The sequence below is a fragment of the Haliaeetus leucocephalus genome, unplaced genomic scaffold (assembly GCF_000737465.1).
Source record: "Haliaeetus leucocephalus isolate CR32 unplaced genomic scaffold, Haliaeetus_leucocephalus-4.0 Scaffold306, whole genome shotgun sequence".
Classification (NCBI taxonomy): Eukaryota; Metazoa; Chordata; class Aves; order Accipitriformes; family Accipitridae; genus Haliaeetus; species Haliaeetus leucocephalus.
This window is the reverse complement of record NW_010972742.1, coordinates 920270-941869: the sequence shown is the minus strand read 5'-3', so window position 1 is coordinate 941869 and position 21600 is coordinate 920270. Positions and strand designations below refer to the sequence as shown.

Genomic DNA, 21600 nt, shown 5'->3' with positions numbered 1-21600 from the left:
AAAAAAAAACCCAACCAAAAAACCCCACAGTACAGGGACATTATCAATAAAACACCTCAGCTGCTTGGGCAACTTAAATTTTACTGTAAAACTTAACGAGTAATCCCATTTAAAAATGCAAATCATTCAGTTGGTAAAACATGCCAGGGAAAATTCAGATGCACAATGTGTCTGACATTCCGAATGTGGGGTGATAGAGACAACATTTTTTGTTCCAAAGACTTTTTCACATGCTATTCCACACCAACACAAAGAAGCTTTTAAACCACCTCCCACTGTACAATAGATCTTTGAAAACAGAATGGAGAAGCGTTGCACTTACTTTTCCTCAGATTACGCTTCATCTTTTTATTTGGATCTTTATCGTCCCCGACACTATCTTCAAATGGTCTCTTAAGAGCAGATGAGCCTGTACCTAGGGTATAAATTTCCTTGTAATATGGGTATGCTATTAGAAAAACAAAATTCCACAGCAGGAGTCTGATTAGTCCCATACTGTTCCTTGCATGTTTATAACGAAAAGAACTCAACCATCAGTCAAAGCCTTAGTGCTACACGTAGGCCACTATTAGCTTATTGCTCACTGTACCATGCTATGCAAGATGTCTGTTTCCAATATCATGTGTGACATAAGTGGTGTAATTCTGCATTGTTGTTTTTTACAGTTAGTCTAAGGCAAGAACTCTAATAGTATTGTTTTTACAAAAAATATAAATGGAAGTTTATTTTAATAGCTGTATACTGCTTTCTAGGAAGAATTCTTCAGTAATTCTTATTATGGACACTCATTATATGCTTTTTGACCAGTCTACAGTCTCTCCTTCCCCAGCATAAGAATCATAAACACTACTTTTACTCTTCAGACCCCAAAAGACTTTTTGTTTAAAGAAAATCATCAGCTATATTCTAGCTGTGCTGCTGCTCCTTTGTTGGTACTTCTAGAAAACAGAACTTCCAGATTTTCTCCTGACAATGAAATTTAAAAAAAAGAGGAAAAAAGAGGAAAAAAAAAAACCACACCACATTTAACACAGAGAAAAGCCTTTACCTTGCATTCACAGCATGTAAGTCAGGAATTTCACCCATTCTAAATTAACCCCTATTTTACTGCCCAATTAGTGATTTTGGAGCAAACAATACCTACCTTCTTTGTCAGTTACTGACCAGGAATATTTCTGAAATGACTTATTTGATGGGAGGGGATCCATTTCCAAAACCTTATAGATCTGACCAAAGGCTGATAATCTGAGGGCATGCTATAAGGTGACAGTAGAAACGGAAGTTACATCACAGGACTACTTTACCTTGGTTGTCTAAGTTTCTAAATAAGCTTGTAGACAAAACCCCACTTCTATGAGAAATCAGCTTCTACAGCTATCTTCTATGATAGCTATAGAAAATGCTAATGTCTAAAAACTTAACACTCATTAATTTCTCTAATACGAAGTGCAGGGCACGTTGACAGCCTACTCAAAGGCGCTGTGCCATAAGCACTGGAGGTGGGATGCAAGTGGTACACCGACATTAGGCTGCCTTTTGTAAGGATTAGATTTCATACACATTTAACTCTTGCACTCATGAACTATCATTGCATCTTTCCAGGGTAGCGCACCGGAAGAACAGTCAGGAATGCCATTAATATAACCCATCCTGGCAGAGAATACATCGTATTAATGAGCTGAAATCTTCACTGTTATAGCTCTTCAGATGTACAAGTTTTCTACCTGAGCACTGTGCGTAATGGCTTCTTTTTGCTGAACTGTCATATAAGACAAAGCATCTGTTGGCTCCCGTTCACAGGGGTCATGCAGACCAGGGCCTCCTAGGAGGGAAAGAGGCAAAGCTGATTATTGAGAGTAAACAAGAAGCAATATGAAGGTGGGGACTGACAGATATTGCAACAGCAAGTCTCAGTCTTCAGCAGAGTGACAAGCGCACCTTTTCCACTAAGGGATTCAAACATCATACAAAGCAAGCTAACCCCAAGATTTTAATCCCTGCAGCAATAGCCACAGAATTTATCAGGGTTAACACTGCACATGTCTAATAGCATGAACTAAAAGCAGAAGGTTTAAAAAAAACCAAATAATTTGGATAGATATGTAGATTTTGATGAATCTATAGAAGACAGATGGTCATGAAGTCTTTTTATTTGTTTGCAACCCCTTAATGAGATATGGGTTAATTTATAAACAAACCTAACATTCCCCATTAACTTCTACTGCATTGGAAGTACTCATTCAAACAGTTACAACTATGCAACTTCCTTTTTTCTTTTTTTCTTTTAATTTTAAACAAGAAACTATTCATTTAGCTCCACTGCAAGTTAGGAGTTCAAGACAGGCATTTTTCATCGAATAATCATACAGCAAGAGCAAAACATTAAGGCTGTCTGATCAACCTTTTGTGTTCCTGAAGTGAATTTGGCCCCTTACCGGGAAGCAGAATTCCAGATGCCAAACACTCCATCACTCGTCGCAATGCTTCCCCAGCGCCCAAAGGTCTATTACAAGTACCTATAGATTTTTCACATATAAGCTCGAGTGGCTAGAAGACATTAAATTACGATTAGTATGGACACAAGGGTAACTGTAATGCAGTTAAATATGGAGGGGTAGAGGGGAAGAATATTCACATCAGCTTACTTCATTTTTAATCCACTACAAGTCTAACCAACAGAGACATCCATCCCAGAGGACAGTTCATGGCACATGTATTTGTTCCCTGCTCCGAGTCACCTTTTGAGGAAACCAACTCCTGTCCGTTAACTGCCCAGGAATTCTAAAAGGAGGAGCCTTCTAAAGCCAAGTCACATGAATATTCTGCTCCTCTCAGAGGGTTACCAGTTCTATGTGAGAGAAAACACTGCCTCCGCTGACCAATAAAGAGTTCCTCTCTGGACATGCAGAGCATTTGGCCCTCCCCAAACCTGCTAATGTAAAATGGTATCCTCTGGTAGGAGCAGCACTTGGAGGCAACAAGTGGGATTCTACTGCAAATCCTTGAGGATGGGCAAGGCCCGCATCATTACGCCTCCTTCCATGGTATCTGTACACCTTACAGACTCAGCCAATATTCCTGTTCTCTTTCCTTCCTACAAGCACTTTTCTACACAGGTAACGGTTAGTGGGGAGTAAAGGGAAGGGGGGTTTAAGGAGGCATTTCATACAATGCGTTGTTTCCTCCAATCCAGACACTGCTACAATTCTCAGGAGATCTGAGACCTGACTTTGTGGCCTTCAACTCTTTCTGTACTTACCCATCCTTTCAGTGGTGCCCATGTGGGGACTCTGTTGCACAAATCCCGCAGAATACGAAGGACAATTACACATGATTTTAGTCCATTTGCCCTGGCCTAAAACAAACAAAATGATTCCAATACACCTGCAAAAACCTGGCCTTCAATTTTGCTTTTCTTTTTAAATGCACAGAGTCCTGGGATAGATTTTTTAATTATTATTACTTAATACTTAATCAGCTTCATGCAAAATAAAAACAGTTATATAAAAGCAAAATACTTCAATTTAGAGAGACATATAAAAAAAAGGAAGCAAAATGTCAAGATTGCTTTTGTAGCCTCATGACAACTCTAGACCAGTCGGCTGTCTACCTGTCACGTTTGCCCTTGCACAGTACAGCACTGAATTCGGAATTCTAGACCTTTGCTCTATTAGGGACTAGTCAGAAATTAAAGAGGCATCAAAATTAAAACTGTCTCAAATTAAACCTCGTAAGGCTACAGTAACAACAAGGTAAGAACAAATAGCCAACCTGAAACCATTTGGCGTGCCGCAGAGACGCCAAGGCCTCCAGGCATTTCTGCCTGTCCAATAAGTCCGGAGGATCTTTCATCGCAACATTATCTACTGGTAAAAATGGGATAAAAAGAGACAGATACAATTTGACCAAGGGGTTTCTGTCACAATACAAAAAGAGCGGCAGCATCTCAATGAGATAATAAGACTCCCAGAATTTAAGTGCACTGTGTTATTTAATTTAAACAAGCCATTAAAGGTAGTAAATGTGCACGTGTGCAACAGAAGCAAAGGCATTCACTCCTTGTAAAATAATAGTAATAATAAAGATGGCCACTGCTACAGACAATCTGGGATCTTATTAAAAATGTAGAACACATTTCAGGGCAGAAAATAGCTATATAGCACTTTTTTGGGGGGGAGGGGGGGGGATTGGGCTTCCCCCCCCCCCCCCCTTCTTTACCTTCTTTGTGATTTTCATTCCACAAAGGTGGCACAGAATTTCAAAGAGACAAGCTTCTTTTGACAAGAGGGAGATATTCTTGGGGGGGAAGTATGAAAAAAATTGTAATAGGTAGAAAATGAAGTTATGTCCATGCAATTGTTGCGAATTCCAAAGAAAAAAATTTAATAGATTTGAAATATTACTGCATGAACAGTACTAACCAATATAATCCAGTGAAAGAAATATACAAGAAATGCTAGTAAGAAATTTTACAGTTTGATTAGGCTTTCATATAACCAGAACATATGAAAGAAGTGAGTAAGTTTGGTAACTTCCAGATTATTAACATATTAGAGAGGTAGTCCTTTCTTGTAAAAATCTTCTCTTCCCAACAGCAACTGAAATCAACAGAGGAAATTCAAAGAAGGATTTGAGAGACAAGACACTGATATCTTCTGTGCAGGTTTACACTTTTTTTCCACCCTCACCCCACCTTTTCTCTTTTTTTATCCAGCATGCAAAAAACTGCTTTTAGCAGTCACATCCAATTCTATATTGAGGGACATCTTGTATCAGTCTTCCCTAATTTTTTTTTAATTTTTTTTAAATCTTAAGGAGTTATTAGCATTCAGATTCCCTGGAAACTCTGTACAAATGACAGATTTTGCATATCTGTGAAATCAGGTTAAAAAGATTTTAGTTTTTAGCTGACATGAGAAGAACGCATTGGAAGAACTAAACAAATCCATGGTTCAACTAAAACCTTGAATATGTTATTTTCCTATGAAATACACAATTACTTTTTATTTCAAAATAAAAAATTTGGAAATCAAGTCTTTTCGTTATTCACAATGGTCAGTTCTCGAGGTCTTGAGATACCTATGCAGGTCTGAATGAAATAATATCCATTCTAAATTGAAGACTATGCTAGATAAGCAAAATCCAGCAAGACATTTAAAATATGAGGACAAGTTAGGAGGAAAAAAGTACCATCAGTTTGTAGTACAATTTATTAGTAACATCTCAAAGTAGATTTTCATAGGTTACTTTGGATAGTATTGGTTGCACGTGCAACTGCATTTTTTAAAGTTGCTTCACCTCCTCTACCATTCAATGGGAAGGTTACTGTGGTAAAAGCACATTATGTTATGATGGATAAAAGAGCCCAAAGCCAAAAAAAAACCCCAAAACCCCCACCAAAACCCAAACCAAAAACCCCAGTGTAAAACTGAACAGAACCAGGTATCTTGTCTGACAGTTCCTAGTTGCAGTTCACCCCTGCTGGCTCTGCTGTCAGCAGAAGACTTAAGTGCTATAAGCTTATTTTCTAACCCCAATGAACTTGGCAGCAGATATTTGCATTGCTTTTTATTGCCCTCATCAACAGTATTACAATATTGGGATTAATCACTCCTCTTGCCTGTTTTCCAAATAAAAGCTGCAAAGTCTCAAAGCATTGGATTTCTATGAGCATAAAAGGTCACTTTGGAACACAAGATTTGCTTCTAAGTTTCCTTTGCAGTTTCTTTATTTTCAGGAGTAATGTTTTGTGGCACACAATTACTAAACGTACATTTACATAGTTCTGCAAGAAAACTTTATGGTGGACAATATAAACATCTGCTTAAAGCTCATGTATTGTATAAAACAACTACTGTCAATGAATGATCAGAATCTTATTTTAAAACGTTAGAAATGGCAAAGGTGACTGATTGCAAAATCATTAATTTTTTTTTCAGTGAACTGGATTTTTAAATGCCTAGGGACTTTTACTCAGTATGGTACAAGGCTTTGCTAAAGTCTGTTGCAGCCATTGACGAAGTAAATTAATTTTTCCTTTAAACTACAAACAAACAGAATACATGTCATCTGCCATTCAGGTGAATGAAAAACCTCATAAGATTTGTTGCAAGTTAGAATTACACGTTTTCCTACAGGATTAAGGCTACTTCCAAAGGTCTAAATTACAAGTATCTTGGAGAATTTTGCCAATTGCAAATTCAGTACTAGTGTCCTGAGCACCTTTTGCAGATGTTGCAGTCAGCCAACTTTTGGGTGCAAGATTCTATTAAACAGAAAGATGAAGAGAACAGGCAGTGAAGAGGGCGAGCAGCTTGCAGCAGGCTCCCTTTCGACACCCTCAGGAGAATGGCATGTTTCTTCATGCTCTGCCAGTCAGGAAAGTGAGACCCAATCAAAATTTTCAAATGCGATTGCAAAGCTTTACTTTTTTTCTTGTGGTTTTAATGAAGGCAATGATATAAGGAGTTTAATAAACAGTTAATAATAAAGCCCTGACATTAGCTCACACTGTGCAACACAGGACCAATCCTTCAGTAATTCTCTCCCCACTTGCTGTATGTATTCTCTTCACACAGTAGCTGCCAACTTCATTCATTTGCAGCCAGCCATACGAGGAGCATTGTCTTCTCTGCAGAAGCAAGGTAAATCTGTGGCTTGTTGCCCCTTCAATGGCACTTGGCACCTTTGGAGCAACACTGGCTGCATCTGCCCAGCAAAGGCAGCAGCAAAGTCAGAATGTTTATGCAGTAGTTGCTCAAGGAGCAAGGTTGATTTCAGCCCCACTTTGGTAAATGAGCTTGTTTATCATTACATAAGTTTGTTGTTACTGAGCATACAGTAACAACAACCGATTTGCAAGCTACAAGATTCTGGTCTGGAAAGCCCAATTTATGTTTGATGCTATGACTAAAAATTCAGTTTCTTAAGAAGTTTAAATTTTAAACTGATGCAAAATGCAGGAATTTTAGGTGCTTGACTTCTCAAGTCAACATGAGAAAGCAGAGCTTTATGGATAGCCATTTGTGAGAAACACTGAAATGCACACACACACTGGTCCACTATTTATTTTTGCTAACAAGCAGCAAAAACAAATAGGACAAACACCACATCTTAAACATGAACACTTTTCCAAAGAGGTGGGGACTGAGGAGAAATCCAGGAATGTTTTTCAATACATTCTGACATCAGGGCATGAAGGCACACACAGCATTCCTACAGAACAAATGGGAGCACTGATAACGAGGTCTGTTGCGCCTAACCTTGCTGGTTTGGTTAGAGGACAGATTAGTGCTAATCACACCGAACCCTGAAACCTTGGTCAGTTTCGCGCAGCCTCTGCTCCTCCGGAGCAGCGCCAGGGGCCAGCGGCTCCAGCACAAACCTGCGCCCGCACCCAGAACCCCATGGCCTATCTTACATGTAAGATGAAAGGCAAGTTGACAAGCATTTTGAGCTCCTTCGTTCAAAAGAATGTATGGAATAAACTCGAAACGGTTCTTAAAACTGCATGGAAAATATATTTACATTTGGTTGGCATTATTCAGGGGTATTGGAAAAATATGGCAGTACTCTCATTGGAGATCAAGGTATTTTCACTGGACAGTTTCTCCGAGTATTTTCCCTTTATATTAGATAGGAAACTTTTTGGTCTTAATCCAAGTGAAAGTGAATTTGGTTGGAAATGTTATAAAAAAAGTATCCTCCCCAATTTACTTAGTGACATCTGCATAATGTTTCACATACCTTTGAAAAGGAATATGATAAATGTCTCTGTTCACTTGTGATGAATCAATGTCAAAGAACCTGGGCTTTAAAACAAGATCCATTACCCTATTAACTACCCTCATCACCTGTACAGAAATTATAGTATAACACCACTCTAAGAGAGGTAGTAAAACCATTTTAAGTTTTAAAAAAATTAGTACAGAATTTTGAAAAATATTTTAAGACACTGAAAACAAAATAGAACACCTACATTTTAAATATAAGAAAGCATAAAAATTCAAATCCTCATTCAGTTTGAGATGAATTCAAGAGTCCCTAGAGTTTACTGCCAAAACAGCATCACTTTTTGCAAGAAAATACTTGGACAGAAGCCTTTGTGCAAAACTGTATCCCCTTGTGAGACTCTTACAAATCCTTTACCATTCAAATTTGTTCTGCACTTTGTGCTCTTTCTCAGGAACATAGATCAGCTGCAACAACTACAGGGCTGATCTCAGCATCTTATGGGAAGTTGAAGAACAACTAAAGTAATACACAATTTATTTTTAATGGTCTTGCAAAAGAGCATGGTTACTAATTTGAGAATAAACAGTCATTGCAATTAGGGAATCTTTGCCATTCATCTGTTTTGTAAGATTTTTCTGCATCCAACTGCTGCCAAAGTGTTACATCTCATTTGAAAAGGGATCCTTCCTGCCATTGCCTCAAACAAAAACGAAGAGAAACTGACCAACATTTCTCATTGTATCGGTATTTCATGTGGGAGAAGGGAGTAAGCAAAGAACTTGTGGCAAGTCTAGAAATGGGAAAAGAGCGACAGGGAGTTCCCTAGCCCACATGGGCCCAGCTGCCTCAGTTGTCATGACAGAGAGTGGCCAGTTGGTCAAAGGTCTGACATCATCCAGTGGCAAAGTTTCTAGGGATAGGTTTGGGAAGCGGAAGCAGAAATTACCGACAAGATTTTAAAAATAAAACAAAGTATGGCTACATTTGCTCTTCTCTATTTCTCTTGGTTTGTTTCCAACCTCATTGGCACTACCAGTCAACATTCCTTTAACAAGGGGCATGTAACTATATTGGACATCAGGCAGTTAGGGAGAAGAAACAGAAAGAAACTAAGTTACAGTTTTCTATATCTATTTTGCTCTACAGACATGAGGTACAATGTTCAATTCAGAAGCAAAAGTGCTGTATTATAGCACTGTAACTTCAATTGTATCCCAGTTAGGAAATTCTTAAAGCTAGAAACATACACATACGTTTCACCAATTAATAAAAATTGAGGGCCAGGACGACATACTTGCGAGCTTTGCAGGAGAGGTTTTTTATTTTTTATGTAAAAAGAGAAACGATTTTATCAGTTTTTCAAGATACTACAAACCAATCCCACTTGACTGACTTAATTTGAAAACATGACTGTGCAGCGCTGGGGTGCTCAAGAATTACCTAGCAAGTCTGAAAGAAAGGAGAACCAAGATCTAATTGTATGTCAAAGTTAACACTGCAGGAATATTGCTTGCAAATGAAAACTATGCATATTTACATGAAAATTAACTGACTGTTGTCTTTTTAAGGCACAAATAATGTAACCTATGGTGGCAATAGCCAATCTAGTTAGTACATGATGCACAATTAAAAACCTACTTCCCAATTAACCCTGTGCTGCACAGTCAGGGCATTTAGATAGAACAGTTTTAAAAACAAGTTAAAACGCTCTGTGTACCTCCTTCCTTCTTCTCTGCTTCATCTCGAATGAGAGGGGATGTAAGTATCACCTTCAAAGTTAGCTTGGGCTCCTTTGTGTTACGAATAATAATAGCTGCCTCATTTACATGCTCCTCCACGAGATACTTCTCTTCTGTAAGTTTCTGAAAGTCACCAAGAAAGATTTCAAGAATCTCCCAGTCAACTGAAAAACTGTAGAATCTCTGTATGCGCATATGCCTCTTACCTAATGAGAAGCCTACAAGACATTGCAATAACAAGTAAGGCCTTGCCTCCCTCATTAAAAACAAACAGAAAAACCCCAGTAACACGTTTAAGAAAAAAGGTCTGCAGCAAGTTTAATGAGAATACTAAGTAGTTCCACTATATTATCACTTCTTTTTTTTAAACTTTTTTAACAAAGGCAGAAGCTGACTTTCATAGCTGCTAGTATGCAAAATACCACAAGCAACTTTTGTTCTTAATAAGTACACACTTCTCTGGTAACGCTGCCTCTAAATGTAAAAGCTCTCACATGCAGTATGACCATCACAACCATAACTGTCAGTGCAAATGGATGACAGATTCCAGTGTAGGAGCTGCACCAGCTCACCTAGTCCATGTACCTGCCATGAAGTATGACCAGATATACCTTGGCTGTCTCTTACCAACCCTAAGATATTCTTCAGAAGCCCTAGCAACAGAGATTTTACTACCTCTCCAATTAAGTCTATTCTGATTCTTAGCCGCCCATATAGTTTACATGACCTGTTTTGCAACAAAAATGCCCTTGCTACAGTTCCAATTACTTCTCATCCTACCTTTGGTAGTCATGTGAGATACTGAATCACTGTCCTTTTATAAATAATCATTAATATCTTAAAACTTACACCTGCATTTGGTCTTGAGTTCTTCCAAACCAGCTAATTTTAATTAGGTGGTTTTCTAGGTGTTCATTCTCACTCAGCTGATTTTCTCCAATTTGTCCGTCCATCTCCCTCACTCCCTTTCCCCACAGCACTTGAAACTGGATTCAGGACAACACTGTCACCCACTTCATTCATTAATACCAGCCCCAGGAGAGATCCCTGACAATGCCTGGAAAATGTGACCTTCCTCTCTTGACAGCACACCAATAAATCGAGTGTTTTTTAAAATGTTTTCAATAAACTTTTTATTTCTTGCTTATATTTCTTTTGTAGATAATACTACAACTGCCTTATGAGTTGTTCCAGTAACATGCATTGTATCAGGGTTATCTCAAGTGATCTGTACCTGCAGGTCTTTCAGTAGTCCTTTGGGACCTCTATCAGCCTCCAGAAGTACAAAGATAACCACAGATGGTTCAGTCCTAAAGCTATTCCTTGTGAGTTTTTTTCCAGCAAGACCATATGGTTAGAACATATCTAACATAGATTCTAACATCTTTCCCTGTTGCAATCTGCAGTCCTCCAGCTCCTTTATTGTTGGAATGAAAATGTTTAAGCATCTGCTCACTAGTAGCCTTCAAAGAAGAAAAGCAGAAGCTGTTAACATCCCTGTACTTCATTTGCTCATTTTGTCCACTAATGGGCCTACACCTTCCTTCTCCCTCCTGTATCTGATGCATCTGCAGAACCTCTTACTATCTTTTATGCCCATGATAGTTGTAGATCGTTTCATGAGTCAGATTCCTCTTACCTCATCTTTTCTGTAATCCCTTGCCTCACGATACTTCCCCATACAATCTTGCCTACTTGTCTCTTGATGTTATTGTAGTCTTCACATCTTTTAAGTCTATTCTGCCGTTCTCACTTTTTTGAGGCATGCGCTAACTTTTCTTATCCCTTTCAACGCTTCTCATCTCACACCTCACTACAAACAAGTAAAATTTACTCTTTACTACTCAATAGATGCTTAGCATTTTCAGCTATGGGTAGGGCCACATCTGCAGGTGCAACATTATCTCATTAAAACAAGCCCTTTATGTGAACAAATGAACAGTGAGAACAAACAGCTGTCAAGAATGGTAAAACACATACTGTCTATGTGGAAATAAACACAAGGCAGAAAAGCGGATCAGGAGAAAAGCAGATCAAGTTTGGACATTGTTTGGGGAGAGGCACCTGCAGTGGAATACTTCAGGGCACAGGTTCTTGGCAACAGTGTATGTCAGTCTGGAAGCTGGACTGATTATTCAGACTCAGAACTCTGTCAAAAAGGTATTATCCCTAGCAGCTTTAAAGGGACCGATATTAGCTGTAAGTGCTGCCTACTGGATGCCAACATCAGAATTAAATAGCCATAAATAAAAACAAATTATGAGCTCATGATTAACATGAGCTAAAATGAGTGACCACCTAAAGCGACTTGTTCTCCCTTCAGAAGTACAGAAGTGTTTATCTCAGAACAGCCCAAGCAAAGCAAAGCAGCTGCAATGTAGAACTGAAGGTTCAGACAGGGGACAGGGGACAACAATACAGACTGATTCATATGCTCGAGCAGGGAAGATTTCTGGGACTGCAGTTTAGGTCACATGAGTGGTTGGACCAGAGAGCAAAAATCAGCTGGGTTAGTTACCAATTAGAAAGGTTAGCTGCCATCATAAGAAAACTGGCATCACAAATAGGGAGCGGGCAACAAGAGGAATAAGATGTTAAACCTTGTGAAAAACTATTTCATGTCACCACATTAAACATTGCACACACCCTAGATGTCATCCTAGATTCAAGGTGTATTTCTTTATTCTATACCACTTGTCTTTTTTCCTAGAACAAATTCCAGCCTTTACCCAAATACATCTTGCAGTGCTATCAGCCATTGTTAGAGTACTACCCTAAATTAACTCACCTGAATTTGAGCTGGGAGATTGTCTTTAACTATACATAACAAGGTCTTTGTGGGTTTTTCTTTGCACATGAGAACCAGCTCCAGATCCATATCATCTTTTATCAGCAAGCCCTTTGCAACCAAGCCAATTCTCATAACACCACACAACGTCCGACCACCTTGATCCCTGGAAATGAAACAATTTGGAGTAATTAAAATGGTATTTTCACACATTCGAAATAATTGTATTATCCTATCACAGGGAGGAGATAAATGGATGGGACTTATGACTGTGCTAAAGTGGTGTATCACTGATCAGGAAATGAAAAGCATAGGCTTCTTTTATGCAAGTAGCTCCTATGAAAAATTTAATTGAAGCACTGACTTGCAATTCACACAAACACAGAAGTTGCCTAGCTCAAGTCACAAAGCTTCACAAAGCTCAAAAAAGCCCACATTCACTATCTACCGATCTACCAAAAGAGTAGAATAATTAATCTAGAGGAGCTCTCTGAAAGCAATCCTGTTTTCAGAAGTGATCCAAGTTGTCTTTTAGTGATACTTCAACTTTAAACATGGCCACACACCTTTTCAATGTTTCTTTTAGTTGATCCATACATTTAAACCTTTATCTTTAAATTATACAACCAAATTCTGAAGTTTTAGCCCATACTATAAACTGACATTTCAGGAAAGCTTCTAATTTCTAGAAGGCACAATTCCTTCAACAAATTTTACCAGTGAAACCTACAGGAATAGTGGCCTGACTACTAGTTTTTACTCTCCAGCTAAAGTTTAGGGGAACATTTAAAAGCCACAGTAAACAGCTTTCAAAACAATATAAGAACGTTTTTGTTTTGATTACTGGAAGAAAGACTGCAACAAAACACAGTTTAGGATTGCTCAAAAACATCAAGAAAAATGCAAGAAATGCATCTTTGACAGTTCAACACCAGCTATCGCCACATGATGCATCTCACACCCTGTGGCACCAACATCACTGTTATAAAACCCACAGAAAGCACGTAATCAGTAAAGGTGGTAAACCACCTCGGCCAGAAAGAAAGCATCCCTGTTCACAGCATTCTTACCATGCAGAGGAATGGACCGGATTAAAAAAAAAAACCCAAAACAAACCAAACACCAGTCCCACTGTGATCAAAGGTTATCACATAAAACCTAAGCTTCACTCAGAGGTATCTTCATCTAAGAACTTTACTGTCTTTATGTATTCTAAATGGAAAGGCAGGAACAGGTGCTTAAACAATAGACAGAAGAAAAGAAGCAATGACACAAAAAACGAAGTGGCAATCCCAAACTAGTTACCACCCTTGGCATAGCCAGAAGCAAACTAACAAAAACTGTTATAGAAGTAAACAACATCTCAACTTTCACCCTGGAACTATGCTACTTTAACAGTATCTGGATGCAAACATCTGAGAAAACACAAAACTCCTTTAGATACGGTTTGTAAGTAGCATAAAGAAATTTAAAGTTATATATTTTTCTACAATGTAAGCCCCTTTTAGCTTGTAAAGTGATTAGTAAAATAATTTGTCCCAAACAAATGCATAAATACACAAAATATTTTGTATGTTTAAATAATACACTGATGTTTCCAAAAACTGTACTCTGTAACAGAGCACAAGCATGAAAAATCCTGCACACACGTGTGAAAGAAAGGTTAGCCAATTGTCTCAAAAGTATATACTGCAGTCTTGGATTTTAAATTTTTTTTTCTTTTTTGAAGAATCCATTCTGTGCCTATTTTACCCACATCAGAAGACACCTAAAAACGTTGCCAGTAATGCTAGGAAGTCACCAACAAAACATACAGCACACTGCATATCAAGAAAGACTGTTCTTCAGCACAACACTGAGCTTAAATACCTTCCTCAGGAAGATAACAAAACTTAATTGTCCATCTGTGGAGAAGCAGCCTATCAATCCACTACAATTATTCTCTGATGTCAGTACAATCACTCTGTCTTAAACCAATTTAGACATTAATTTATTTAAAAATATTCATGTTTTGCTATTTCTATTTGAATACATCTCACACCAAAAAAAGTGACATATCACAGCTCGGTCTTACACAAAAATGCCAGTGATAAGACTTGTGTCTGTTAAATATTTATTAGGGAACACAGAAAGCCACAGGCATCAAAATAAGGGACCATTTGTATATTTACTTTTCCAAGGCTATCATACAATGGTCTTCAAGCTGCTGAACATTTCCTACATGGATCGGTGTATTCTGAGTAGGTAGTGCTGCATTTAAACTTCATGCAGAGCACGCAGTTTCTTTCAATAGCTCCCAAGCCCACAACCTTATCCTAGAGACAATCAAAGACATGCTTAAGTGTTAATAAAGAAACCTGTGGAAAAACACTACTACTACATGAGGAATTTTCTGTAGAATGCACAACACTGTTGGGAAAACAGATCAAGTCATGAATGCTTTCTGCTCCTCCTAGCCACACAAAATTCCTCAGTTAATATAGCACATTTTGTTTCTAAACCAAAGTGCATCCAGATAGTGAAGTATGGCAGGGCTTCTTACCTTATTTCCTGAATGCTACTCTAAAAATTTATGAGAGACTTGAAAATAACTAAGAACTACATTACTACAATAAAACAGGAAACAGTATTTCACTTTTGAATTTTCAGACATACATCATTATGCATTTAGGAATAACTGAAAACTACAATGGTAATTGCTGTCTCTCTCATATTAAGCCAGTAAACTACATTTTCAGTTTAAAAACTGTTAGTCTTTCTGATTCAGAGTTGGATCTTCCTCCATTACCTGCACTGAACTGTATCTTACTCCAGAAGTATACAATATACGGTGTCTGTATTTCCATCTGTTACTGCTAGAGTAGGCTATACTTCCACCATCCCAAAATGTAAACAACTTAACACATACATTCTTTAACAGGACACCAAAAATTAAACAAGGCTTCTTGATAAACCTTTCACTGTCAGAAAACATAACAAATACATATGAAAAAGAATACATGTTCTTTATCTTAAGATCAGAACTTACTGGGCAAAGCCCATGTAGCAGCAGACTTCCTTAATATTCCATGCATCATCAGAAAGGAAACGGAAAGAGTCCTTTGACTACATCTCTAGTGCAGGTTATGCTATAGATGTAACCAGATTAAGTTGCAAGAAGTTCAGTGGAGATGTATTGTATCACAGGAAGAGCAGAGAACTGGAAGTCAGGTTTTTCAAGTCATAACAAATAGGCTGTTGGTCTCCTGGTGCTTCACTTCCTAATCTGTAACCTGGACAGATACTTACCTGAGTTGGAGAACATGTGAAACACATTATCCAGAAAGCACTGAAGAGCCGGAAGTGCCCAAGTTAAAAAGTTTTACACCAAGAAACTTAAAAAAAAAAAAAAAGGCAAAAAAGCAGCCAGTTGTTCCTGCTGCTTCCTCTATTGTTGGAGTTATGCTAGAACAACAAAACTTGGCACCATATCAGGGAGTAGACTGGGATATAGAGCAAACAGATGTTTCACTCGGGAGAAAACTACATAATTGTACCAGGTTTGGCTAAGATAGAGTTAAATACCTTCCCAATAATGTATATGGGGCTATGTTTTGGATTTGTGCTGAAAACACTGTTGATAACACATGGGTGTTTTAGTTATTGCTCAGCAGTACTTACACAGCATCAAGGCCTTTCCTGCTTATTCTGCTGCTCCACCAGTGAGCAGGCTGGGGGTGCACAGGAAGCTGGGAGAGGGGCCAGCCGACCCCAACTGACCAAAGGGATATTCCATACTGTATCATGTCATGCTCAGCAAGAAAAGCTGGGGGAAGAAGGAGGAATGGGTGGACATTTGGAGTTACGGCGTTTGTCTTCCCAAGCCACCATTACATGTGATAGAGGCCTGCTTTCCTGGGGATGGCTGAACACCTGCCTGCCGATGGGAAGTAGTGAATGAATTCCTTGTTTTGCTTTGTTTGCACACGTGGCTTTTGCTTTACCTATTAAACTTCTTTATCTCAGCCAACAAGTTCTTTCACTTTTACGCCTTCCGATTCCCTCCCACATCCCACTGGGGGAGTAAGTGAGCGGCTGCGTGGTGCTGATCTGCCTACGAGGGTTAAACCATGACAATAATGGAAGATAATGGATCCTTAGAAAAGTTATTTTGCTGGATAAGCAATAAAGTTTATAATTTGTGTATTAAACTGAAGGAGGCCCCCTAAGCTACATGGCTGTGGATTTGCATTCATGTGTTACAGGAACATATATTCACTTATAATTGCTGAAAGCTTTGACTGCTAAATGCAACTTCATAACATCACAGTAACATAAATAATGAAACAGAGAGCAACTGCTGCCCACATTGGGCTTATTACTATTCCCTGCACTCACCCTACGTGCTCCCACCTCAAAAAGTCCAAATATATCCACTTCCTTCTATGAACATTCATATGCAACAGAATCAAGTAACACTACAACTCTTATTTAAAAGGAGAGGAACCCATTCAGAGCAGTACAGTAACACATTATGAGGCTCAACTCACTCACTTGGCATTGCTTTCCGCAGCTTCCTCCTTTGCTTCCATATCACTCTCACATTTTGTAGACTTGTTCTTTTCATCCATCCAGTCAGAGACATGTTTAAGGGCACATTCTACTGTTGATACCATGTTCTGGACAGCTTCAAGTTCCTCTGGAGATGGATAAATGGTTGAATGTTTCACCATTACATGGCGGTCATCATTAGCAAAAGATCGGATAGATCTCTGTTATGAAGTGGGAAACAGGGATGGGAAAAAAAGAACAAGGTTATTGGATTATCAATAGAAAGACATTGCCTAAATGGGAATCCTCCCCGACAGATATAGGAAAGTGTTTTATGACAACCATTGCTTATAATCATGCAGGAATGATTTCTTATCTTTATTTAAATAATTTTTAAAAAGAAAAAAGAAAGAAAACAAACACCAGTGCAAAAATCAGCATTAAGCTGATAAAACATGGAAGACCTTAGGTGGGTTATGTGGCACCTAATATCTGATGCCTAAATTCAACTCTTCTAGAATCCTTTTATTGGCTACTAAAATGAATAGGCACATGTGGAGCACAGTTCATGTTTACGTCTACCAGGCATATCTGCAGCAATATTTATGTTTATGTCTACTTTAGGATGAGACAAATTGTGCTTTAGAGGTGCATTTCCCCACCAGCCCACGTGTGACTACAGAAGTATAGATTGGTGTATCAGATTAGAGGCTAGAGATATCTAAAAATTAAGCAAGCTGAATTTCATCTTTTGTTTGGTAGGTTCATCATAAGTGGAAGTTGTGACACTGTATGCATTAGTCACAAATCAGAAAATGGGAGAACTTAGGTCTAGGACTAGACAAAACTTCATACACCCATATACAGCTATGGGGATACAAAATAGGGTCAAGACCTGTAGGATGCATTACTCTGTTTGCAATGGCTAGAAATGGAGTTTCTACATCTTGTCCTTTCATGACCTGCCCCAAACCCCAATCTTTTTCTCATTTTCATTTTTTTTCCTCACTTCCCCCTGCTCTCCTGCCCCCCTCCCTCCCCTTTTCTTTCAGAAGAGGGCATCATCTGGCTGGCTAAGTATAAGGTTAGAGTGCTGAAGCAGGGGACAAAAAAACCCACCCGAGTTTCATTCCCAATTTCATTAAGCATCTGACTTCCCTCATCCTTTGACTAGCTTGTTTATTCAGATTAAGCTTTCAAAGCCAGTGAGAAATCACTTTGGCCCTGATCTTGCCTGAGGAAGCTACATCTCATGGACATACAAGCTGTGAGCAATATCAATGAAAGAAAGAGGGGCTTCCCTACCCTAGAATACTTGCAGGAATTCAGGAGTTCCTATATTTCAGCGATCTTTGTTGGCTTGTGTCAACCTTCACAACTGGATAGCTCAGAGCAAAAAGAAAAGCCAGGGTCCTTATCCCAAAAGGTAACCTCATTTCAAGGTAGGGAAATTTAGAACACAAGTATCCCAGGGTGACAGCAGACTGGGTAAAGCATGGGGAAAGGAGAGCAGACAAGGAGAACATGGAGAAGATACCTATTTTGTAAAAGGCATTGATACTCTCCAAACACAACTTTGCATATTCTCCAAGTGCTGAATGCAGTCACCTCTCCACTATTTATGCTAGAGACAATGGCAACATACCTTAGAACAAGGCAATTAAGTAGCCATTCCTTTGTGGTTTTGTTACTGCTGCAGATGAAGTCATAGGCAATACATATTGCTGCCAGACACTTAGCAAACTGCACAGGGATTTACAAAGGCATGAATGAAGATGAGGATAGAGATAAACTGGTAAGAAAAGACTGAAATAATTTCTTAAAAAAAAAAAAAAAAAAAATCGAAAGAACAGGAAGAGATTAGAGTGCTAATTAAAAGAGTTTGCAGTGAAACTCAGAGTCCTGAGCAGTATTGTTGAGGAAGGTAAACTTAAGCAGTTGGGTAACTTGTGCTAGGAAACTTATGGTTTGCCACACACTATCCAGATGAGACTTTTTTGATCTAAACAATGACCCAGACCAGCTGCAATCACAGCACAGACCTCTGGCAAGAGTAGCTCTAAATCTTGTTCTCTATAGACACATCAATCACTGATGAAAGCCTCCCAGAACTTGGAATCATCAGCCAAAAACCTCTGTTCCTCCTAGACATTAAATACCTTAATTAGGTTTCATTTTTACTCCTACGTCATGGGTTTCTAACAGTACACACTCTTAATGACAAAAAGGGGTTGAATCCTTCTTAAGGAACTGGTCATGATTTCCTGGCTTATTGCATTCACTACATCCCTTCCATTGAAGGTCAATGTGACATCATTCCTTTCCTAACTTTTGTGCTCCTCCTCAGAATTCGGGTAGTAAAAGAAACTCATCAGTTGGGGTCTGGTATTATCCCCAGTACTTTCATAGGTTGCAAAATGCTTCCAGGAGGTCCCTCTTGTGGCTTATCTGCAACATGTATACAGAAAGAAGCTGCAGTTCAGCAGTGAAAATTGACAAGCTGGATTTATTAACTCACCCCCACCATCTCTTATCTCATGAAATATCAATTAGGGAAAACAGTAAAACAGGAACAAGAAACTCCTAAATTAGAAGACACTTGTTTTCTTTCCTAATGAAGAGGGACTGACAAGATCAATTCTTCATTACAATTTAGGCCAAAAATAATAGCAAAATGGGACACTATTTAAAATACAATATATTGACAACTCTGCTTTCTCAAGTGTTCTTCCTCCCTTTGTGCTCGGTAATAGGTAAAAGTCTTGTCTTAGATTTTTTTTTTATATATATATAAACACACAGCCTATCAGCAGCAATGAGCTACACAAATGTTAATGGTATTTAAAATTTACTGCATTTATTCTCATTTCTGTTCTCTCAGTAATAACCTTAGAGGACTTTAAAATACATAAATATGCTTAAACTGGTCTCCACAGGTATTTTTCAGGAACTGGGTAGGTTTATTGCCTTCTTGCGAACACATCTTCAGAATTTTACCATCACAATACTTCATACTTGCACAGCTTTACAAATTTAACATCTCAGGCATTCCCAATTTGCAACCAATACCAGGTAGATTAAAAATGACTCCTTACTTAAAACAAATATACACCAAATATATTTGACTACACACATTTCATCTACTCTATTAACAAAGCGTGCAGAGAACCACATCCAATCACACGCACACAAATATGAATAATCAACACTTGCTTTTCTGAGGAAGGAGGTGTAAGGGGAGTATCAGCATTTGGTTATGCAATCTGCAAGTTCAAGGTCACTCGTGCTGTTTGCTACAGCTTGCTAATGCCAGTTTTATTAGAAAACCTTACGAGCATCCCCTTCATTCATATTTAATAATTCATGTAATGCAGGCTCACAAGACAACTCTCTGGTTTTAAGAGGCTGACAATATATCAAGCCTCATTTGCTTTGCTCAAAGCATGCAGTACCATCTCTAATTTAGTGCAAGGTCAGAAAATCCCCTTACTCTGGTTTTATCAGGCCCCATGCAAGACTGTCAGCAGAGAATATTTTTAATGCAACCCTATGAAAGGTGACAAATACCTACCATGGTTTGTTAGTGTTTCAGCTCTCTCTCCCTCCCTTTCTCCTTTTCCCTCCTCCTTGGTGTCTTTGCTAAGCACTGTTTTGCCTGACAGAACCTCTTCATAAGCCTCTCAGTCCCTTGACAGCTCAAGAGTTCATACAGCCAAGATGCTCTGGGAATCACTTTCTGCAATTCACCTGCAAAAGAGAGAAACAACTTGAAACCAGAAGAAACAGCATGTTAATTCCAATAAGTGTTCAATGCAGCACATTAAGTCAAACCACTGATTAAAGCAAGCAAGCTTCAAGATAGGGAGGCTGTCACTGAACCATTTATTCCTGAACAAGCAGATGTCACTGTGGAAAGCAACTCTTTGTAATGTGCCCACACATATGTAATGACTTTCCCATGCCAGTTAGAGCTTATCTCAGTGTGGTTTGTCAGCCACCTGGCAATCTAAGTTTCTGATATGAGGAAGATGGGAAATCCAATGTCTTAAATATGCTCTATATGAAACCAGCTCAAGAAGTCTCTATTTTTGTCGCATGCACATTAGGAATCAAACACGCTATATTTAATTATCAAAAAGTAATTATCTGTTGAAATCCCCAGTGCAGCCCTCAACCTGGAATGTGTCAGATGCTGTGCAACAAGAACTAAGACTTCAGGTGGCAATAACTCTAAGTTGTTATTTAAAGAGAGACGAGCGCATTATACCAAACTGAAGACGTAAGACTTGTGAGAATGTTCAGCTGACATCATCCACACCGCCTTTTCTGCCCTTGCACTGCATTTCACAGCACACAACATTTAAAAGATCCTGCAAGAGCAGCCCTCTTGTACTAAACTAGGAAACAAACACCAGCACTGGCAGCATAAGGAACTGCAAATGAATGCTCTGCAAGACAAGAGAAGAGCAGAATAACAGAGCAGGTAACATGAGAGAGAGGAAAGCATAAGCTCATTGCATAGCAAGACACTCTAGTCCTTGCAGAAAATTCCTGTTTTCCTTTCACCACACATATTGTTGCATCAGCTTTTCAGCAACGTTTTGAAGCAATTGAAAACCCAGTCAGTAAATTTCTGCAGACTGACACACACACTCAAATGTTTTCCTTTTCTCCTATATGCCAATCCTCCTTCTCCAGCAATATGTTGCACATTGTCTGTCAGAGAATCCTGACATTGTTAGAGATTAAAAGCATGTTTGGCAACAGCAGAGGGATAGGCGAGATTACTTGAAAGCCGAGTAGATGCTT

General features: G+C 38.7%; 1 protein-coding gene across 9 annotated transcripts in view; it reads right to left on the bottom strand.

Moving 5' to 3' along the window:
* Positions 1-20539, bottom strand: part of STRBP (spermatid perinuclear RNA binding protein) — a 37896-nt gene extending 17357 nt beyond the window's left edge. For 6 of the 9 annotated variants that reach the window (XR_774563.1, XM_010570726.1, XM_010570721.1 and 3 more), the window contains exons 1-10: positions 20363-20532; positions 16795-17012; positions 12262-12427; positions 9452-9596; positions 3772-3866; positions 3260-3355; positions 2436-2547; positions 1725-1822; positions 1145-1256; positions 323-415 (exon numbers count right to left, since the gene is read on the bottom strand). Coding sequence is in view for 8 of the 9 variants with exons in the window: in XM_010570726.1 (XP_010569028.1) it covers positions 323-415; positions 1145-1256; positions 1725-1822; positions 2436-2547; positions 3260-3355; positions 3772-3866; positions 9452-9596; positions 12262-12427; positions 16795-17012; positions 20363-20365 (1138 nt within the window). In the remaining variant the exon portion in view is untranslated. Of the gene's footprint in view, positions 1-322; positions 416-1144; positions 1257-1724; positions 1823-2435; positions 2548-3259; positions 3356-3771; positions 3867-9451; positions 9597-12261; positions 12428-16794; positions 17013-20362 lie in introns of all 9 variants that reach the window. The other 3 variants (XM_010570722.1, XM_010570723.1, XM_010570728.1) reach the window with 3 other exon arrangements.
* Positions 20540-21600: the final 1061 nt, after the last annotated feature.